Genomic DNA, 21987 nt, shown 5'->3' on the forward strand with positions numbered 1-21987 from the left:
CCGAGCAACGCCGGGCAATTCTGCTAGTATATAATATATTCACCGAATACTTCTATTTTGCAGGGTCTTTAGAAGCAAACCGCATGAGACATGGCTCATCTTCGGCGGGCGGCCCCACTAAAAAACGAATTCAAGATAATTTTTTGTTACCACTCAGAAAGTCCTCGGGCCGCAGATTACCCATGACTGGAAAAGGGCGTAACTTCGGTATAGGTACCGGATACATTTCAAGAAAGTGTTTTTTTTAATATATATATGGGGTGGGGGGTTAGGGTTAGGGGTGGGAGAAAAGGATTTCTGTTATCTTCAGAAATGTAAACAAAACCACTTACGGTATCTATACCGAAGGATCGCATGGAAAAAATATATTCACTAAATATAATTAAGTTTTAAGAGATCCATATGGTGTAATACATTCACTTAAAACAATTCTATTTTGCTGAGCCCGTTTAATATAATATATTCATTTATTATACTGCTACTCTAGGAGGCCATATAGTAAATGTATTCACTCAGTATTTCCACTTTGCCGGGTCTATATAGCAGATGGTACAATCTCTCGATATACTGCTAGTTTGCCAGGGCCCTATAGTGTATGTTGATTCACTGAACACAGCCAAAACCTTTATCAACCAAAACAACGTTTGAGATTGCGGGAAGAATCAGTCTCAACCCATTTGTCTCCCTTGAATATGTTGTCCCACACACGGTGTTAGATGTTTACTCTTAATTTACAACCGAAAATCGATAAATCTGTTTACTCTTATGACTAACTATATATACTTGTTTTATTGTAAAATTGACTTTATTCTTCTAAAATGTGTGAAAACAAGAGACTTTTTTTCTCCATTTTAATCACAAAATGTCTATAAAACTCCCTTAATTTGCTCCCATGTGATAGTTTAAGAACATATATTATAGCGATGTATACATCTCATTTTCTTTAAGTTTATGGAATAGAATTTATAAAAAGCAACAGTTTTTGTTGGATTTATTACATTAGAATTGGCTAATGGTATTATTTAGGTAGAAAAAACTGATATACAAAGCAAGATAATTTAATCTCCTCGGGCTCATTTTAAGATGGGAACTATTGTTTGTATATTCAAGATGGAGGTTCGACGCTGGGAGGTTTGTTCATATAGCAGGTAAGAAATTCCTCAACTGAAGAACCAATTACTGTGGCCTTTCACCTTTTCAAACCTCGCTGTTATTACCCTCCATAGAATAAACTAGTCTCGGTGCGGTTTTATTCGCGTTTCTGACGAGGTATTTAGGCCGTGGTGTCTCGGTGATGGCTATTTAATTTATCGGAATAGCCAGTACGTTCGTTGGCTCTCTCTCACAGACAGCCCCTTTCAGTGTCCTTGCTGGCGAAATCGTCATCGCTGGACAAAAGGCTATCGTTCTCTCTTGTGTAACATTAGTCAGCTCGTTAAGAACGACGGGGATCTATGCATGCGTCTACGTGTGTGTGTGTGTGTGTATATATATCTATATGGATAGATATAGATATATATGTATTATTAATATAATTCGTAAGCAAACCAATAGCTTAATTATTCTTTCTCTTATTTTCGTTTAATGCTAATTAGGAATTTGTTTCTGGATTTGTCTTCATATCCGAAAAAGGAAACAAATATTAAATTACAATATACGACGGACTTTTATAGTTAACTCGTTGACAAGGCTGATATTTTTATTAAATTTTTTTTTTAATGTATAACGTAAACAAACAAGCCACGAACTATATTTTGTGGAAGAAAAGCAGAAAAAAACCCCCCAAAAAACATTTAGCTAATCTAGTAACGTGTGTGTGTGTATATATATATATATATATGTGTGTGTGTGTGTGTATACACACACACTTTTGTTCTCTCTTCTTATTGCTTCTTACTTTTTCAAGAGATATTAAAGGGATACGATATCCCCACCACACCATCGCAACAACAACAATAATTTCCTTACCGCGAAGGCGGTGTATCTAAAACATTATATACAATTAGGGTTAAAATTCTATGTAAACATAGAACGGTGGTTTATTTCTAACTAAACTCTCGGTCAATTTTCTTCATTTATAATTTTATATGGATAGTGCTTGATACCTTGGGCAAGTGTTTTTTTTTACTTTAGCCTCGAGTTGACCAGTACCTTGTGAATATAAATTGTTTGATGGCAGCTTGTCATACATGTGTGTGTGTGTGCATGCATGCATACGTACGTACATATGTGTTTACTTTATAGCAGTTGAAAAATTGCTAGTGTTGTGTCCCTCTTTGTCCTGTAACTTAGCGGTTCCAGAAATGGAGACCGATAAAATAAGTAATGAATTTCGACAGTCTCCCTAGAATGAATGGCTGCAGTCCAGTGGCTGAAATCACTACAAGAATAGCGGTAAGGGTATATAATCAAATGCAACGGTCGAGTATAATAATTATTATGGTCATTTCCATGCAAGGTGAGAAGCAAACTGAACTCTGGCGCAGTTTATACTCAAAACGTATGGTGATGGTGATGACGATGATGATGATGATGACCACTCTATTATCTACACGAAAGCAAACCAAAGCAAAATGCATCAGTCACTAATTAATAACACAAAGCAATATACTAATTGTAGGGTGTGTCTGTTAAAGCAAAAAAAAAAAAAAAGTGTAGTAGTAATAGTCTTTTATACTATAGGTACAAGACCTGAAATTTGTGGGGAGGGGACTAGTCAATTACATTGACCCCAGTGTTTCACTGGTACTTAATTCATCAACCTGGAAAGGTGAAGTCGCAATAATAATAATAAAGTAACGAACTTTATAATATGAATGAATTATAGAGTGAAGCAAAATAATGTCTGTTTGTTGCTTTTGTAGCCTATAAAGAAATAACTATGAATAAAAGAAGAAATGAGATAGCAAAAACAGAACAAAGGGAGCAAAACCAATATCAAGTCTTTTGTTCACTATCCCCTTAAACTAGCCTCTAGTGAATCCTGGTCGATGAGTCTGGGACTGCTTTGTCCCATATGCCCTCTTTTTATGATGACAGGTATGGTTTCAGGGTGATTTGACTGCTATTTTTAGCAGATCGAGCAACCGGTTATAGGTTTCCTTTTATTATTGTTTAACCCGTATTGATCAAAGCATTCCAACCATGGTCATCCCATCTTAGACAATCTATTCAGGATTGCATTATCCAATTTGTCCTTCCCCCCTTTTTTTTAAAGCTAGTAGGATGTAATTTGAGAGGAATTTAACTGCTATTTCTAACAAATCGAGTGACCACATAGTCCCCCCTCATTGTTCATTCCTGATCGAGTAGAGACTCCCAAGTTTCATGTATGTATGCATACCTTTTATTTGCTTTGGTCATTGGACTGTGGCCATGCTGAGGCACTGCCATGAAGGGTTCAGTCAAACAAATTGATCCCAATAGCTACTTTTTTAAAGCCTGGTACCTATTCTATCAATCTCTTTTTGCCAAGCTGCTTGGTTAAAGGGATGTAAACACACACATGCACAAATATCTTATCCTTTACTTGTTTCAGTCATTGGGCTGCAGCCATGCTGGGGCATTGCCTCAAACAAATCAAACCCAGTATTTATTTTTAGGCCTGATGCTTATTCTAGCAATCTCATTTTGACAAACTGGTAAGTTACAGGACATAAGCTAACACTGGATGTCAAGTGGTGGTGGTAGTGGTGGGCAAACACATGGATACACACACATAATACATATATACATACATGCATGCATATATATATATATATATATATATATATATAATAAATGAAAAAAATGTATGGTAAATAAACAAACAAGATAACTTATATTGAATGTAAAAACAGAAGGTTCGTAATTCTTCATCGTTATCAACCAATTAGTAATATTCAGTTTTGCACCTTTATCGTTAAAGGTGCGAAACTGAAGGTTTCTTATTGGTCTTTAACTGATGAAGAATTACAGGCCTTCTGTTTGTCTCCTCTTCATTTTTACATTCAGTATACGTTATGCCATTTGTTTATTTACCATACATTTTTTTATTTATTAAGTAATGGAACACAACACACTGAATTTTATATATATATGATGAGCTTCTTTTAGCTTCCATCTACCAAATCCACTCACAAGGCTTTGGTTGACTTGGAGCTTTAGTAGAAGACACTCGCCCAAGTTGTCAAGCAGTGAGACTGAACCCAAAACTATGTGGTTGGAAACAAGCATCTTACCACACAGCCATGAGTGCATACACACACACAACAGGCTTATGAGCTTCTTTCAGTTTCTGTCTACTAAATCCACTCAAGGTTTTAAATGGCCCAGGACTATATTAGAAGACACATGCTCAAGTGCTATACAGTGGGACTGAACCTGGAACCATGTGGTTGGAAAACAAATTTATTACCACACAGCCATACCTGCACCTTGCGTATGAACTTTTTGTAATCTCCACTCCGTACTATTTGTACTGATTAAACCTCATACTCCGCCCTCCTTTATTTTATTGGTATTTGGTTTTGAATTCTTCAGAATCTGCTGGATCTGAATACAGTCTTGTTTCAAATTCAGAACCATTACAACAGAGAGGCTGGATTACTTTAGCCACTCAACAGCTGGTGTAAACACCTCTTTCCCTGTCTTAGATACTCTGTTCCTGATTTAGTTGAGTGGGGCTGCTTTTCTTTTATTCTTTTTCTACTCTTTTGTCTTGCAAGTTACTTAGAGACTTTACTAGTGCTAGTGGCATGAGAAAAGCCCCCAGTACACACTAAAGTTGTTTGATCCTTCTTGAGCCATGCCTGGCTCATAAGGGCCGGTTTCTTGGTGTATAGGTTCCCCACCTGGATGGGACGCCGGTCCGTCACAGGTGAGCTGTAAGATGCAGGCGGAAAGAGTGAGACAAAGTTGTGGCGAAAGAGTCAGCAGAAGTTCGCCATTACCTTCTGTCGGAGCCACGTGGAGCTTAGGTGTTTCGCTCATAAACACAAACATCGCCCGGTCTGAGATTCAAACCTGCGATCCCTCGACCGCAAGTCTGCTGCTTTAACCACTAGGCCAAGTGCCTCCACAACACACTAAAGTGGTTGGTATTAGGAAGGGCATCCTGCTGTTGAAACCATGCCAAAGCTGACATTTGGAGCTTGACACAGCTCTGCGACTTGCTGGACTCTGTCAGACCATCCAACCCATACCAGTATGGGAAATGACATTAAATGATGAGATGAGAATGGTGATAATGAACTTCATTTTACATCCATTTCCTCTGCTGGTAAAGATTGGGTGTGTCATCATTATCCATGTCAGTTCTTATTTGGCTTTACTGCCATCAAATACACTTTGGAGGACCATGTCTTGCGTTCATTTTTTTTTCTTTTAGTATGGGTTCTATGGCTGGATGCCCTCCCTAACACCAACTATTTCACCGGGTGTACTGGATGCATTTTATTGTGCTACCAACAATAGTGAGGTAAACTTGTCCCCTTTAAGACTAAAGGGTTCTCTCTATGCTGTCTCCATTCTATCAAGGTAAATGTGACTGAGAGGTGAATAAAAGAGAGACTGATGACCATGCAGGTGAAAGAAGAGAGAGAACATGAGTCTGGTGAGAGGAGTGAAAGGATGGTAGATGAAGGGGCTATGTAATGAAAGGGATAGTGATAGCTACATGTTGGTTGTTTATAAAGGGAGTGAATAAAAAAACTACATGAGCAGCATGTGGGACTAGCCACAAAGCTAGATGATTGTAAGAAAGAGTGTTGGGTAGAGATAAAGATGGGCAATAGTTTGTGTGAATGGTAGATGTTAGTGAAGGATCACATGAGGGTGAGAGAGAATAATTGTTAGTGAAATGGTACAGGGGTACCATTGTGCTGGTGTTAAGATGGGAAGGTGGTGCAGTAATAGAGGAATGATGGTGTAGGAGAGGGGTAGAATGGTCAAGGGGGATGGTGGAGTGGTTGAATACAGAAAGATTAAATGTCGTGTGTCATAGCACAGTGAATAGGTGAGAGGGTAAGGAAGAGGGGAGTGTAGTATTTGCATTTCCATGCAAAGTTTTAAATGCACAACTGAGTTAGAAGTGAGCCGAGTCTGTTATAATTGTTTGTTGATTGACTGGGTTAATTTCCTCACACCTTAACTCTAGCATTCATTCGACAGAGTCAGAGTTGGTAAAACTATAGTGACTCCAGCTCCAACTCACAATATCTTTAGTCTTTAATATAAACCAGTTGTAACATGTAGGCCTACTCAAAGTACAAACATATGCATATGCTTTATGACATAGGTAGACTACAATCACTTTAGTACATAAAGAGGAGTCAGAGTCGGAGGTGCCAATAGTATCGGAGTCGGAGTTGAAGATTTTTGTTTCAACTCCACAGCCCTAGACAGTTCATCATCATCATCATCAAGTGATGTTAAATGTAATATTTATTTATTCACATTGTTTTGAATTAATCCTGCATTATCTCAAAGCTTTGAGACATCAATGATGTGATTGTTTATTTTTAGAATGATATTGTGGTTTGAGTGTGAGAAGCCGGATCTGGCTAGTTTGAACACGGAACTGGTATTTGGGTCTGATATGGCTGGAGTAAATGCCAAAGGGTAAAAATTTTGATTCTAAAAGATAAAATCTGTTTGATCAGTACAATAACTCCAATGACCCAGTTTTCAGTGGTAGAACTGCACTAAGAATTAACTGTTGCTGCTACTGCAGTTTTCTGTCTGTTGTGTTCCATACATGAATGTTAGACATCCAAGTTCAAATCAACTTGACTGATTAAATTTTGTTTTTTCATTCTCTGTTGATGGAGTTGCACAATACCAAATTCATCATCATCATCATCATTATCACTACCATCATCTTCCTTCTAATCATCATTGTCATCATCATCATCACCAACAACAATGCCATCATCTTCACCATCATCATCAGCACAATGATCATCATCACCATCACCACCATCATCTTCATCGTATGTCCACTTTACATGCCGGTATGGGTTGAATGGATTGTCAGTTCTTATTGGGAGCCACTACTCTCAAAGACTGGTGCTCATATATGTCTTTTCTACTTGGTTTCTATGGCTGGATGCTCTTGCTGTCACCAACTACTTTGCAGAGTGTACTGGGTGCACTTTTCATGTCACCAGCAGTAGAGAAGTTGTCAAGTCTTTCGTGAGGCAAGACTTGAGGAGCAAGGACTTTCTGTCATGACTAGTACAGGAGTGAAGTTACCCACCTTGTTCACTGTAAGTATTGGGAGTAATGAGGTGTTTTCTATACTACATATGACTTTAAAACTGCATCTGTTAGTGGGGCCTTGATTTGGGAGTTCGAAGGCTTGAGGAGTGTGGAACAACTTCTTAGCAACTATTTGTTCCCAGGTCTACTCTGACCTGGAGTTGTAGCAAGTATCAGGGTCCCAGTTGTGGGTTAATTAACATGTTGAGGCTTGTTGCTTACTTATGCATGGGAAGACTGTGTCTGGCAGACTCTGCAGAAGAAACCTTCATGGTTCAACAGGAGAGGAAGGTTGCTGTAATGATGCATTGTGGGATACAGAGAGCAAGATGAGGCAAGTAAGACACCCTGGTCATCTACTACATCTGTCTCCATCCCCAGATGTCTTGACCTAGTCTTGCCACTGGACTGAAGATGGTCATGGACAAGAGAGTGAGGTTTAAACAAAGTCACAATGAGAATGACTAGATGGTCCTCATCACCTTGAGGGCCAGGCTTGTATTTTATATCACAGATTAACTCTACTCCTCTACAAAATATCTGCTCAATCAGGGCTGACCTGGGGCTGAACTTCAATAACAATATACATGCACAAATAAATAGGTGCAGGAGTGGCTGTGTGGTAAGTAGCTTGCTTACCATCCACTTAGTTCTGGGTTCAGTTCCACTGCATAGCACCTTGGGCAAGTGTCTTCTACTATAGCCTCAGGCCAACCAAAACCTTGTGAGTGGATTTGGTAGATGGAAACTGAAAGAAGCCCATCGTATATATATGTATAACTTTGTGTGTCTGCGTTTGTCCCCCCTACCATCGCTTGCTGGTGTGTTTATGTCCCTGTAACTTAGCGGTTCAGCAAAAGAGACCAATAGAATAAGTACTAGGCTTACAAAGAATAAGTTCTGTGGTCGATTTGTTCAACTAAAGGCAGTGCTCCAGTATGGCCGCAGTCAAATGACTGAAACAGATAAAAGAGAAACCAGACAAATGAATGATTACAAGATGAGTCATCTGTAACTGGTTAACGCTGTATGTCGGAATGTGTTTCATGGTTCTGGGAGATCCGAAACAATAGAGCTATGGGTTACAGATGGGGCATTCCATCAACTAACTGCATGCCATTACTTGAACATTGCACAACAACCGTACGCTATATTAACATACCAATGAAGATATCATTAATCTACAGAAATATTCAGTGTTTCCAGCTTGAAGATATTAACATATCATGCTTCATATGAGTAGATAATATTCATGCGTAATTGTTGTGAATAATTATTGCCTCATTATGTACACCTGTTGCATAATGTGCATTGTAGCATCAAACAGTCACTGAATCTTTGAAACAGCTGTAAAGATATATTTTCATCATGTACTACAAATATCTATAACATCTCATATATAAAAATGAATTCCTGCCAGCTATAATTCTTTGGCCATCTTTTGTCTTGTATATATATATATCTCTCTATATAAACGGCAGTTTGTCTGTGCGTTTTCTGTGTGTCTGTTTTCTCGTACCCTCACTCTGACCACGGCTTTCAACCGATTCTGATGAAACTTGACACACACATAGCCCAATGTCATAATTCAAAACTAACGCAGCGAAAATTTTGAAAAGTTCCCCCAGTTCTGAAAAAAATCGATAAATTCGACATGGGGTCGAGAATCAGAAACCCAAACCACAGACCGTCAAAAAAAATTTACCATCATTTTTTTTCCATTTTTTGGCTATAACTCTCTAAAAATGCTTTATAGTTATTTCCCTTACAAACCTGAGCAACGCCGGGCGATACTGCTAGTATATATATATATGTATATTATTACCATACCATTCCTTCGTTTTATGTCTTTTTCCATGTCAGCATGGATTAGATGAGTACTCATTATGGAGACATTGTTTTACAGCTGGATGAGCTTCCTTTCACTAATTTTTAACATTTTTCAAGTAAGGAGTTGTTTTTTTTTAAAATTCCATTTGTTTTTGAAAGCATTTGTTAACAGGGAATCAGGGATTATAAACTTGACATGACCGTTTTGATTAGTTTCATATGAAGATACAGAGAATAACACAACCACACACAAACACTGCATACAAACGTACATATGGCAGGCTTTCCATACAGTTTGTCTTCCAGTTCCTTTGGTATCCCCAAAGCTTCAACAGAAAACACATGCCCAAAGTGCCATGCAGTTAGATTGAACATGAAACCATGTAGTTACAATGTTACAATGTCACTTTGGATGATATACCCACTCTATTGACAGTAATACGAGTGCATCTTTTTCCTGACTTATGGACTTTTAAATGACTTATGTATATATATATATATATATATTATATATATATATATGTATATTATTACCATACCATTCCTTCGTTTTATGTCTTTTTCCATGTCAGCATGGATTAGATGAGTACTCATTATGGAGACATTGTTTTACAGCTGGATGAGCTTCCTTTCACTAATTTTTAACATTTTTCAAGTAAGGAGTTGTTTTTTTTTTTAAATTCCATTTGTTTTTGAAAGCATTTGTTAACAGGGAATCAGGGATTATAAACTTGACATGACCGTTTTGATTAGTTTCATATGAAGATACAGAGAATAACACAACCACACACAAACACTGCATACAAACGTACATATGGCAGGCTTTCCATACAGTTTGTCTTCCAGTTCCTTTGGTATCCCCAAAGCTTCAACAGAAAACACATGCCCAAAGTGCCATGCAGTTAGATTGAACATGAAACCATGTAGTTACAATGTTACAATGTCACTTTGGATGATATACCCACTCTATTGACAGTAATACGAGTGCATCTTTTTCCTGACTTATGGACTTTTAAATGACTTATGTATATATATATATATATATATATATGTGTGTGTGTGTGTAATATATATATATATATAGAGAGAGAGAGAGAGCGAGATGAGGAGCTGCTGAAAAGTTCCTGGTTTTGGGTAAAAGAAAATACAGGAGGATCAGTTAATTATGAATTTAATCATGAGATTTCCCTCTCAGATTCACATACTTATTACAGCGGTTCTTCAGTTTTTCTAAACCCTGTAAAAGAACCTGGAAGGTTGGACCTCCCACCAGACCTTTCATGATACCCTTTAAAGCCAGGAACTTTTCAACACCTCCTTGTATATAGTTTCAGTTACAAAGGATCCTTAGTGGATCAAGGCATAACAAAGTAAAGCACACCACTGATGAGTTGGGAGTCATGTAATGTAATTACACTATTTAACTAATTGTATTACGCTTACATCAAAATAAAAATGCCTAATGAAGCAACTGCAGCAACATCAAATAACCCATTCATCTGTTTTTATTCATCATCATCATCATGTAACATCCATTTTCCATACTGGCATGGGTTGCACAGTTTGTCAGGAGCTGCACCAGGCTTGGTATATTCAAGGATTTATTAGAAGGTAGTTATCCAATGTATTACACAACGTGACCTCATGTTTAAAGCTTGAATTTCTTAACTGCACCACTATCCCTCCAATCTTTATGAGCTTCTTCAGATGCTACACCAACTACAAATTCAAAATTAGGAAAAGAAAAACATTTAATTGAACTAATTCTATCTTTTAAATCGAAACTCAATTTCAGTTTGCTTTTTAGGTATTTTTAATTACCTTTCTCAGCTGATTGCATTTGGTTTATTTTATTAACCTGTTAGCATTGAAACCAGCTATATCAGACCCAAATATTCTATGTGTTTTATGTTGATACCAGCCAGATTTGGCCTCTCACACCTACTCTACAATGTCATTTTGACAATAAATGATCACATCATTGAAATCTTGAAGCTACAAGATAATGCATGATTAATTAAATATGAATAAATAAGCTTTATATTTGACAGTAAACTGAATGTCAAAGGGTTAAACTAGTCATATTCTGCTCAAACATTCTCCTTGTTTTATGTTCAAACTGTCCAGATCTGGTCTCTTACACCTGCTCTACAATGTCACTCTCAAAATAAACAATCACATCATCAAAATCTCAAAGCAACGAGATAATGCATGATTAATTAAATGTGAATAAATTGACATTGCATTTGACGGAGTAATCTGAATACTAAAGGGTTAAGGTATCTAATCATGGATATATTTTTTCTTCCCCTCTCCCACACTTACCAATCAAATGTAAACTGTGCGTCTCAACACCGTTTGAATTCAAATTGTCATCTTTTTTTCTTTTTTTAAATGTTTCTTTTTATATATCTATCTATTTCTCAAAAACTAACCTGTTAAATAATTATACACACTTTTCATCTTTAACCCTTTAGCATTTCAAACCAGCAATATCCGGCCAAAATATTTTTTATGTTGAAACTGGTCTGATGTGGTCTCTCACACCGACCCTATAATGTCATACTGAAAGTAAACAGTGACATCATTGAAATCTCAAATCTATAAGATAATGCATGATTAATTAAAAACAATGTGAATAAATAAACATTACATTTGACAGAAAAATCTGAATTCTAATGGTTTAAACCGGCCATATCTGGTCAAAATATTCCACTTGTTTATGTTCAAACAAGCCAGATTGGGCATGTCACACCTCCCCTACAATGTCATTCTAAAACATTAACAGTTACCTTATCAAAATCTCATCAATACAAGGTAATGCATGATTAATTCAAAACAATGTGAATGAACAAGCATTACGTTTCACAAGATAATCTGAATGCTGAATGGTTAATCCTGAAAACACGCATATGCAGTGATGCTGCTGCACTTTAACAAATGCATTCATTTGCTATTTTTCGCAGTTGATCTCACCACTGCCTTGTTACAGCTCCCCAGATTGTAGTGGCAGGGCAACTAGAAGGAGAGGGCAGAAATCTGCAAAGATTAGGGACGCAGACCTCCCCACACACACATACACCACGCCATCTACCACTGCTCATCTGACTAACACATAATAAAAAGAAATAAAGAATGAACTGTAATGTCTAATCTGCTATTAACTGGTTTTTTTTCTCTTTCTGCCTTTTTGCTCTTACAGATTAACCAATTCTGACCATAAACAATAATCTTTGCTTTGACCACACTTTTCTCTAACCATCTACATGCAAAACGACAATGAGTTCTTCTTCACGTAAGTGGCAGCATTTTTAATTACTTCCCACCATTCGTATCCTGATCTTCTACTGTACCTCTTCATGCTGTAGGGGGTTATTTTTAGGTGGGGAACAAAATGGATATATGATATATATATGTGTGTATGTGTGTGTATACATGCACGCACATGCTCAAGAAAAAGCATAAATAATAGGTTTCACTTATTTCTTTGTTTGTGCATCTTCGACTTACAGCTGTTTCTGACGTGCATCATTGGTGCATTCATGGTTCCATGTACACAATCAGATGAGTGATTGACTGAAAAATTTGAACGACCTCAACAAATACTATTCCATGCACCGACTTTAATGATGATAGTATTTAAGATCATTCAATTTTTTGCAATCGTACAGTCAACTGATTGAGTAATATGGAACTATGAACACACCTACAATGTTTATCAGAAACAGCGGTAAGACATAGATGCACAAATAAAGAAATATGTAAAGCCTACTATTTATGCATTTTCTTGTATATCACTCAGTGAAAAGGAGCGGTTTAACTGGGGAGTGCAACCATGGATTTACAAAATCAACTGGTGATATAGACTTTGACTGAGGACCTAGCCTTAGGATTATCTGGAGTTCTATAACCAATCTGAAAGCATTTTGTTAGCTTGGTGTATTTGTATTAACAGAGAGCTTGACAAGTATTTTGCCCGGATTTATAATCCCTTATTAATAACTATATATTATAAATGTATGTATTTTTTAATTTTTTAATTGTACAAATAACAAGGAAAAAATAAATAAATAGTTACCAGGGTAGCAAAAATTCACATAAGTGCCAATGATATTACAGCCTATTTATAAAGGTAGAAATTACAGGGTTAAGTGAAATGTTTTTGTATAACATGGATAAATTAAGAAATGGAGTCAAATGCAGGTGTTAATGATTCTTAAAGAATGCCTCAGTGGTTATTCCATAGTCTGTGACTGTGCTACAGTCACACATAGATACACACACACACACACACATAAAATATATGTATGTGTGTGTGTATCCTTTACTTGTTTCATTTATTAGGCTGCAGAGCTATGTTGGGGCACTGCCTTGAAGGGTTTAATCAAACAAATTGATCACGGTACCTAATTTTTAAAGTCTGGTACCTATTCTACCAATCTCTTTTTTGTGAATTTAGGTTACAGGGATGTATACAAACCAACACTGGAGGACAAACACAACATAAACACAAAAAGACACAGACACACACACACACACACATTCTCGTATAGACTTCTTTCAGTTTCCATCTGCCAAATCCTCTAACAAGGCTTTGTTGACTAAGATGACCTGCAGTAGGACTGAACTCACTGAAACTACATGGATTGTAATTTGATTTAAGGGAGTTTTGCATGCTATTTCTAGCAAACCGAGTAACCACATAGAGGCACCAGCTTTGACTCATCGATTACAGGTAAGTTCATCACAGGGAAAGTTCACTACCCTCAATTCACCATGAAGAATGTTCACCATGAGGAAAGTTTACCAAGAAAATATATCCATGGTATCCCGCCATTAATAGTTAAAAACTACTTTATTGAGAAAAAAATGGTGAATTGATGACAATGAACTCTCCCTGCAGTGAATTGATGATGGTGAACTTTCCCTGTGATGAATTCATGGCGGTGAATTTACCAGACATGGACTCATCAACCAAGTTGAAACCTTCTCTATGAATGTTGCTGTTTAGCCCTAGGTCAGGTTCAACCTTAACCAAATTAAGTTATGATCAGAGATATTTCATCCTTGACGATCCAGTGAATTCTTCCTTGATGGGTGTGATGTGAGGGAGTTTGGTTTTTAATTCTAGCAGGTCAAAACAACCACTTAGGGTCTCCTTCATTGCTATTGGTGCATTCAGTCCCACGGGACTGTTTGGTAAAAAGTCCTTTCTTGCAGAGTCATAACAAAGGTGAACCTTTATTATCACCATCATTTCATTCCCTCTCTTTCTATAAATATTAATAATTCATAGTCTTGCTAAATGAAAAGAACCTGCTTTGCTGAGAAGTTCTAATAAGGCTGAAACATGTCTGTTGCTTTCATCAGTTGGTTTTCATCAGCAGATTCACTCCAATCTATATTGGCTTATATTATGAAAAAATTTCAGTCAACTGATTTTATTACTGTTATCCCTCTTGCTAATTGTTTGCAAGGTTTTAATCATTCCTTCTGTGGAAACACCTCACTGCAGAATCCATTTCTATCATCTCTGACATCTTTAGCAACTTCATGGTTTGTCTGTTTTACTCTGTAAGGAGCATTGGGCCAGGTTTCCTGGTTTCTCTGGTGTATGTATATTCCTCCCCGGACAGGACACTGGTCCGTTGCAAGATTAGCCAGTTTTGTCAGCTGAGTGGACTGGAACAATGTGAAATGAAGTGTTTTGCTCAAGAACATAATGCAGGAATTGAAACCACAATCTTACTATCGTGAGTCGAACACCCTAACCACTAAGCTATGCATTACACTGAAAATGGTTGAGTTTTCCACATTTTTACTTTCTGGGTGGACTGGAGCAAAGTGAAATGAAGTGTTTTTCTCAGGAACATAATGCATCACTACAATCTTACAATCATTGCTTGGTCCAGGGGTTGAAACCACAATGAACACCACAACCATTAAGCCATGCACCTCCACATTTATCAACTTCATAATGAACATATATGTTTCAGCAACCCCTACTTATCCCTTTTTGTTCTTTACTAACTCATCATCTCCCACTCCTAGTTAGATTCCCTTCCTCCCACTTCACTCACATCAAATAGGCTATCCTTTTGTCATAATTTCGCTATCCCTCAGCCTTAAATTTTGACTTTGAAGTCTGTGCATAAAGTTTGTCCCCCAGTCCCAACCTGCCAATTAAAACAAATTATTAAGTTTAAGCCATCAACCATTTCTCCTACCCCACATCTGCCTTCTTGAGCCCCTCATCTCCCATCTGGTCCTTCCATAGTACCATTCTCTGCAACTTCCACTTTATCCAGTATGACCCAATTACCACTTCCATCCTACCTGAGCCCACACTCTCCTCCTTTAAACAGAGCTGAAATTTATTTGACCCCCTAGTTAACATCGGTAGTCAGACCTGACCTTGAACATCTGTCTATTCCTGATCCCTTTGAAGCAACTGTCCCCTGTCCTTTCATTTACGTCAACAACTCAAGGTGGCCCTTAGTCCATGTTCCAAGTTGCTGACCACTTTACATACATTTTCATCAACGTTATATACTGCATTAAGCCTTTTGATTCCAACTTGCCTGAGAAACACCCTTGCTTCCACGATTGTTTTAAAGTGATCTAAAGCAAAACCTTCCATCAAAATTTCATGTCCAAACACCAGCATAAAAACAACAAAGTCAGTTTACTAAAATTCTTCATTGTTTTTTAAACTATTTGAAACAAAGCAGTGTATTTTAGTAGAAATACGATAATAAAAGGGTTAAATGTCAACCTTATGACGCATTATATATTTAGGCGAAACTCTACTACTTGACAGACTGCTTCCATGAACACCTTCTGGATAGTTTTCACAACACTCCTGGTCTCCTCAAATATGTGGCTTTTCATTTCAATTTCTGAGGCCATTTCTGCCATCATATCTGTCTTAGGATTAATCCAATGCTCCAAACTCCCTTCTACTAAGATCTAATTTCAAATTGCACTTTTTTACTCACTGTGGCATCAACAATAAGCTAAATATCTTCTAATCACCCCCGCCTCAACACATGCAGAGTGTATACGTACGCATTTTCTCTCACTTACTCAGCCCTCCCTCACAGTCATGAGGACTAACACTTTGCTGCTTTTTACTATTGTTTTTGCTCATGTTCATTTCAGTTCCACTATCCATATTTACTCTCCTCAACTCAGAAACCATACCAACTCATTTCTAGCACCATTACTACCACAGCAGTACTTAGAGCTCTCTCTTTTCTCTTTCTTGATAAAGAGCCCCAGCCCTAATTTTTAACATTTTTCTTTTATTCATATGTATCATCATCATCATCATCATCATTTAACGTCCGCTTTCCATGCTAGCATGGGTTGGACGATTGGACAATTTGACTGAGGTCTGGTGAATCAGACTCCAATCTGGTCTGGCAGTTTCTACAGCTGGATGCCCTTCCTAACGCCAACCACTCCAAGAGTGTAGTGGGTGCTTTTACGTGCCACCAGCACGAGGGCCAGTTTGGTGGTACTGCCAACGGCCACGCCCAAATGGTGCTTTTTACATGCCACCTAAACAGGAGCCAGTCCAGCGGCACTGGCGATGCTCTCGCTCGAATATTTCACATGCCACCAGCACAAGTGCTAGTAAGGCGACGCGGTAACGATAGATGACGCGTATTCATATGTATATTTTATTCATATCTATATTTCCTTTGGAATATTTGTTGCTAATGGAAGCCCACACTAATTTCTTCTCTGGATTTTAATCGATCCATTTTTTTTTCTGCCCACAATTCATGGGAAGGTCATGGGGGTAGAGTCCTCAGGCACCTCCTCAATAGCATCCCATCGGAATCAACTGTCATTACACTTTCCAGTTGGATTCCCAAGTGTGACCAAGTAAGGCTAAAGATCTTATCCAACCATCTCGTTCTTGCTCTACCCTTAGGTCTCCTGCTGGTTGAACTTCATCATCATCATCGTTTAACGTCCGCTTTCCATGCTAGTATGGGTTGGACGGTTTGACTGGGGTCTGGGAAGTCAGGAGGCTGCACCAGGCCCAGTCTGATCTGGCAGTGTTTCTACAGCTGGATGCCCTTCCTAACGCCAACCACTCCGTGAGTGTAGTGGGTGCTTTTTACGTGCCACCAGCTTCAAAAATCTAACGTGTGATTCCAGATTCTTCCCTGTGACATTCTAATCAAGTCCATAGTACCAGAGCTGTAACTTAAGGCAGAGAAGTAGCAGCTCGACCTGGACAAACTCTATGGAGCCTGTCAAATGACATCATTCCAGAAATCTTTCAGAGGAACCCTTTGTGTTTGCAATTGTACTCCTTCACTCATTACCTACAATTTCATGACCATAGCTAAAGACTCCCAACCACATGGTTGTGGGTTCAGTCTCACTGCGTGGCACCTTGGGCAAGTGTCTTCTACCATTATCTTGGGCTGACCAAAGCCTTGTGAGTGGATTTGGTAGGCAGAAACTGAACGAAGCCTATTGTATATATGTATATATACACACACACACACACACACGTGTATGTATGTATTATTGTGTGTCTGTGTTTGTCTCCCCATCATCGATTGACAGCCTCCTGCTTCCCATCACATGCGAACATGGATCAGAGATACTTAAACTTTTCCACTTGACTCACTGATATTTCACTAACATGTAGCTCGTTTTTGAGACGCAAGGCTCTTTTGTGCTAAGGTTAACTCTGAACACTTTAAAATGGACTGTTTTACTGCACAGTATCAAAGACAGTCATAGATGATTTGGTATCATCATTATCATCTTCATCATCATCATCATCTAACATTCGTTTTCCATACTGGCATGGGTAAGACAGTTTGACTGGAAATGGTAAGCTGGATAGCTGCACCAAGCTCCAATCTGTTTTTGCTTCGTTTCTACGACTGAATGCCCTTCCACTTATGCCAGCCACTCTGCAGACTGTACTGGGTGCCTTTTATGTGACACCAGCACAAACTTGTCTAATACTTGACAGACTGCTTCCATGAACGTCTCCTTGATAGTTTTCACAACACCCCTGGCTCCCTCAAATATGTGGCTTTCCGTTTCAATTTCTGAAGCCATTTCTACCATCATATCTGTCTTAGGATTAATCCAATGCTCCAAACTCCCTTCTACTGTACAACTTCATGAACAAAGATTTCATTTCAAATTGAACTTTTTTGCTCACCATGTCTGTGTGTCACTGGGCACCAGCCACAACAAGGATTTTACTCTCAAGCACAACGAATCACCAAAAGTCACTTGTGATTGTCTCCGTGAGGCTCAACATCCGAAGATCATATTTCACCACCTTGTCCCACGTTTTCCTGGGTCTACCTCTTCCACAGGTTCCCTCCACAGTTATAGATTGGCAAGAGCTCGAGTGGATTAAATGCTGATCGGTAAAGATCAACTGGATTAAATACTGTACGCACATGTACCCCTGTGTGTATGTGTTAATAATAATTGAAACATAAGCAGAAGAAAGTAGTACATTAGAAATACAACCAAGAAAAGTTTAATTCTTCTAGACTGTATTTTCACTGAAATACTTTGTCAATGCTTTTCACTGAGTTTTGAAAAATTAATCAAGTATTTGAAGATATTTTAGAAAATATTAATCAATAATTAATTCTTGGTTAATTTTGAAAAATTCATCAGGAATTTGAAGATATTTTAGATAATATTAATCAAGAAGTAATTTTTAAAAATTAATTGAAGAATCAATTCTGAAAAATTTATTCTTGGTTAATTTTGAAAAATTTATTCATGGTTAATTTTGAAAAATTAATCAGGAATTTGAAGATAATATTAATCAAGAAGTAATTTTGAAAAATTAATTGAAGAATTAATTTTGAAAAATTTATTTTGAAAAATTTATTCTTGGTTAATTTTGAAAAATTAATCAGGAATTTGAAGATATTTTAGATAATATTAATCAAGAAATAATTTTGAAAAATTAATTGAAGAATTAATTTTGAAAAATTTATTCTTGGTTAATTTTGAAAGATTAATCAAGAATTTGAAGATATTTTAAATAATAATTTTTTTTTTCTTTCTTTTTTTTTCTGTTTGCAGCTGTGGATCATGTTGCATCACCTGTTAGCCTCAGCACTGCCGCCGGTAGCCAAATTTCATTTGAAAAAGATGGTGAAAATTATAAATGTTCTATATGTGGTAAAGCTTTTGGTTATAAAAATGGTCTTATTCGACATGTACGCCTCACCCATGATAAAGAACGTCCATTTCAGTGTGACATATGTCACCGTCGATTCGGCTATAAGAATATCTTACTGGAACACCAGAACATTCACTTTGGTATTAAGCCTTATGCTTGCAACCTCTGCGACAAAAAATTTGCTGCTCGCTCCAATCTGGTGCAGCATCGTCTGATACACAGGAAGCCGTATTGCTGTCGAATGTGCAACAGACGATTCGACAAAGAAGTCCAGTTGCAGCGCCACCTGCTCACCTGTCAAGGCGAAGCATTGCAGTGCAGTATTTGTAATTACGCAGCTAGCAATCAAACATCACTGAATGCGCACATTTTTGAAGCTCATCCACCTCAGTATTACGATACACGAGACAAAAACCGGGTTGATCTTGCGGGTGGAGATAGTACGGCAGGCAGTCTGTCGATTGTGTCCACCTGCTCGGCAAACGATAACAGCAGTGGTGGTTCAGGCATAGACAGTGTCCTCTCTTACAACTTGCAGCTGAGCACTGAGACGGAATCTATGCGCAAGATAGACAATATCTGCTCACAGCTTGCTAGTCGCAGTAACAGCACGACGCCTTCCAATGACAGTGTTGTCGGAGGAGCCACTATTAAACAAGAACAGCCTTCACCATCATATGATTCACAACCAGTATTTCCAGTTGGTATCAGTGTCTCAAATAATGAGCGCTGTTTTGTAGAAAACCAGCAGAAGCAGTACAGTAACAATGGCAACAGCAGCAATGGCAGTTCGAGTGGTGTGACGTCGGAGGCTGCATGCCGTTTGACTGTATCCAGGCTGGACAACACAAGCAATCACCGGAGCAGCAGTCCTCCACATCCGGCTCTTGCGTCGACGACCATTGACGAGATGATGCAGGTGGTAGAAGTGCCGGCTACTCCCGACCAGCCTGTCTCAAATCGGTGTTACACTGTGCCATCACCACGCGACCTCATACCCAGCAACATTGCCGACTCGACGAGCAGCCTGTCAGAGATGCTCTCCATGCTCCAGAACCTGATCCAGAAGTCCCAGGAGCTGGAGCCATCCTCGTCGGGTGGTTTCTCTGTTGCAATCACACCGAGGAAATCGACAAAGGATGTTGCAACGCAATTCGCGACCCCAATCGACGGCGTGCCTTTACTGGAAGATACCTTAGCCTACTACATGTCCCAGGGTAAGATTTACAAGTGCAACCATTGCGGGATTATTTTTCAGGAGCGAGGCATGTACTTCCTGCACAATTCACTGCATGGGGCGTACAATCCGTGGGAGTGTAGCATATGTCACAAAGTGTGTGCGGACAAGAATGATTTCAATCTACATTTTGTTAACCAGCAACATGTATAAAAAATTAAAAAAACCAAAAAAATTTTTTTAAATGCGACATGTAAATGGCAAAACTGAACATAAACTGGTACATGTCACACAACACCTTCATGTTTGTATATATTTATTTACCGACTGCAACAGCAAACAAAAACAATGTGTTTTTATACCAGAACTGTAAAAGAAAAAAAAACTGTAACCAATTGCTAGGTGTATGAGTCAGTGTGTGTGTTTGTGCGTGCATGCAGTATATATTCATGTGTGTGTGTGTGTAAATTATGTAAGTGCATTTGTGTGTGTATGTATAGAGGTTTGTGCGTTGATAAGTGCCAACACACGAAGCTCTCACCTTGAGTCACTCTGTTACTTCTACTAAATATTAATAATAAAAAAAATATATATATACACACACACACACACATGTGTATGCATGTAAAAATAAGATGTTTACAAGTCCTTCGACAGGTCTTGTCTTTTGTTTGTCCTGTGTGTATATGTGTGTGTGTTTGAATGTATGTATGGGTGTATGTGTATATTGTAAGTGTTATGCATGTGGTTATGCATATATATAAATTATATTTAATGTGCGTGCATGCTCACACACATATTCACACAGGAACACACACACACATACACGCACACAGATATTGTGGATACTTATTCCAATGTGATGAATCTGTTCCGATGTTTGACTTTCTGGTGATGAAGAAAACAACTATGGGTGACTGTGGACTTCAGGGTGGGAAAAGGGAAGGGTGGCAGGAAGGCAGAGTATTTGTAATTTAAGTATCTCCCTGCAACTTGGGGTACAATCCCGGCCAGCAATCAAACACAACTATCGCTGAATTACAAAAATAAAAAAAAAAAACTAATAAAAATCCTTAAACTATCTTGGGACCCTTGACCTGATTTCAGTGCTGTCAACAAAGATATATATTGGAGTGTAGGCCTGTTTGCTTTGTCCAGATTCATGGGATTCCCATGGGGGACGCGAACACTCAGCACTTACTCCGTCTCGTGAAACACTTGTTAATGATGCAGTGCTCCTGCTTCTTGCCCCATTTAGCAGTATCTATGAAAACTATAGCTTAAAATGGGTGTTCTGGAAGAGTGGGAGCTCATTAGGTAGGGTCTCTTGTTCTGTGGACATGGAGTACACAACACACACTCACACATAACACTTGACAGAAATTTCACTTTATACACACACACATGCCCAATGTAAAATTATGCCAAATGTAAAATTATGTGCATTTATATATATATATATATATATATTGTTATACTTAGGGATGGTCATATTTTGTCTATTAGACACATGCACCAATAGTGTTTGTATGTGATTGGTAAAATATGA

General features: G+C 38.1%; 1 protein-coding gene across 2 annotated transcripts; it reads left to right on the forward strand.

The window, feature by feature from the left end:
* Positions 1-1002: 1002 nt before the first annotated feature.
* LOC115224869 (DNA-binding protein Ikaros) lies at positions 1003-20696 on the forward strand. 2 transcript variants are annotated; one of them, XM_029795820.2, is made up of 4 exons: positions 1022-1148; positions 7118-7247; positions 12272-12364; positions 19162-20696. In XM_029795820.2, exons 3-4 carry the CDS (start codon positions 12349-12351, stop codon positions 20649-20651), a joined length of 1506 nt encoding a protein of 501 aa, XP_029651680.1. In that variant the 5' UTR covers positions 1022-1148; positions 7118-7247; positions 12272-12348; the 3' UTR covers positions 20652-20696. The 2 variants fall into 2 exon arrangements, with proteins under 2 accessions (XP_029651681.1, XP_029651680.1); XM_029795821.2 differs by lacking the exon at positions 7118-7247 and having other exon boundaries at positions 1003-1148.
* Positions 20697-21987: the final 1291 nt, after the last annotated feature.

This window comes from Octopus sinensis, linkage group LG26 (genome assembly GCF_006345805.1).
Source record: "Octopus sinensis linkage group LG26, ASM634580v1, whole genome shotgun sequence".
Classification (NCBI taxonomy): Eukaryota; Metazoa; Mollusca; class Cephalopoda; order Octopoda; family Octopodidae; genus Octopus; species Octopus sinensis.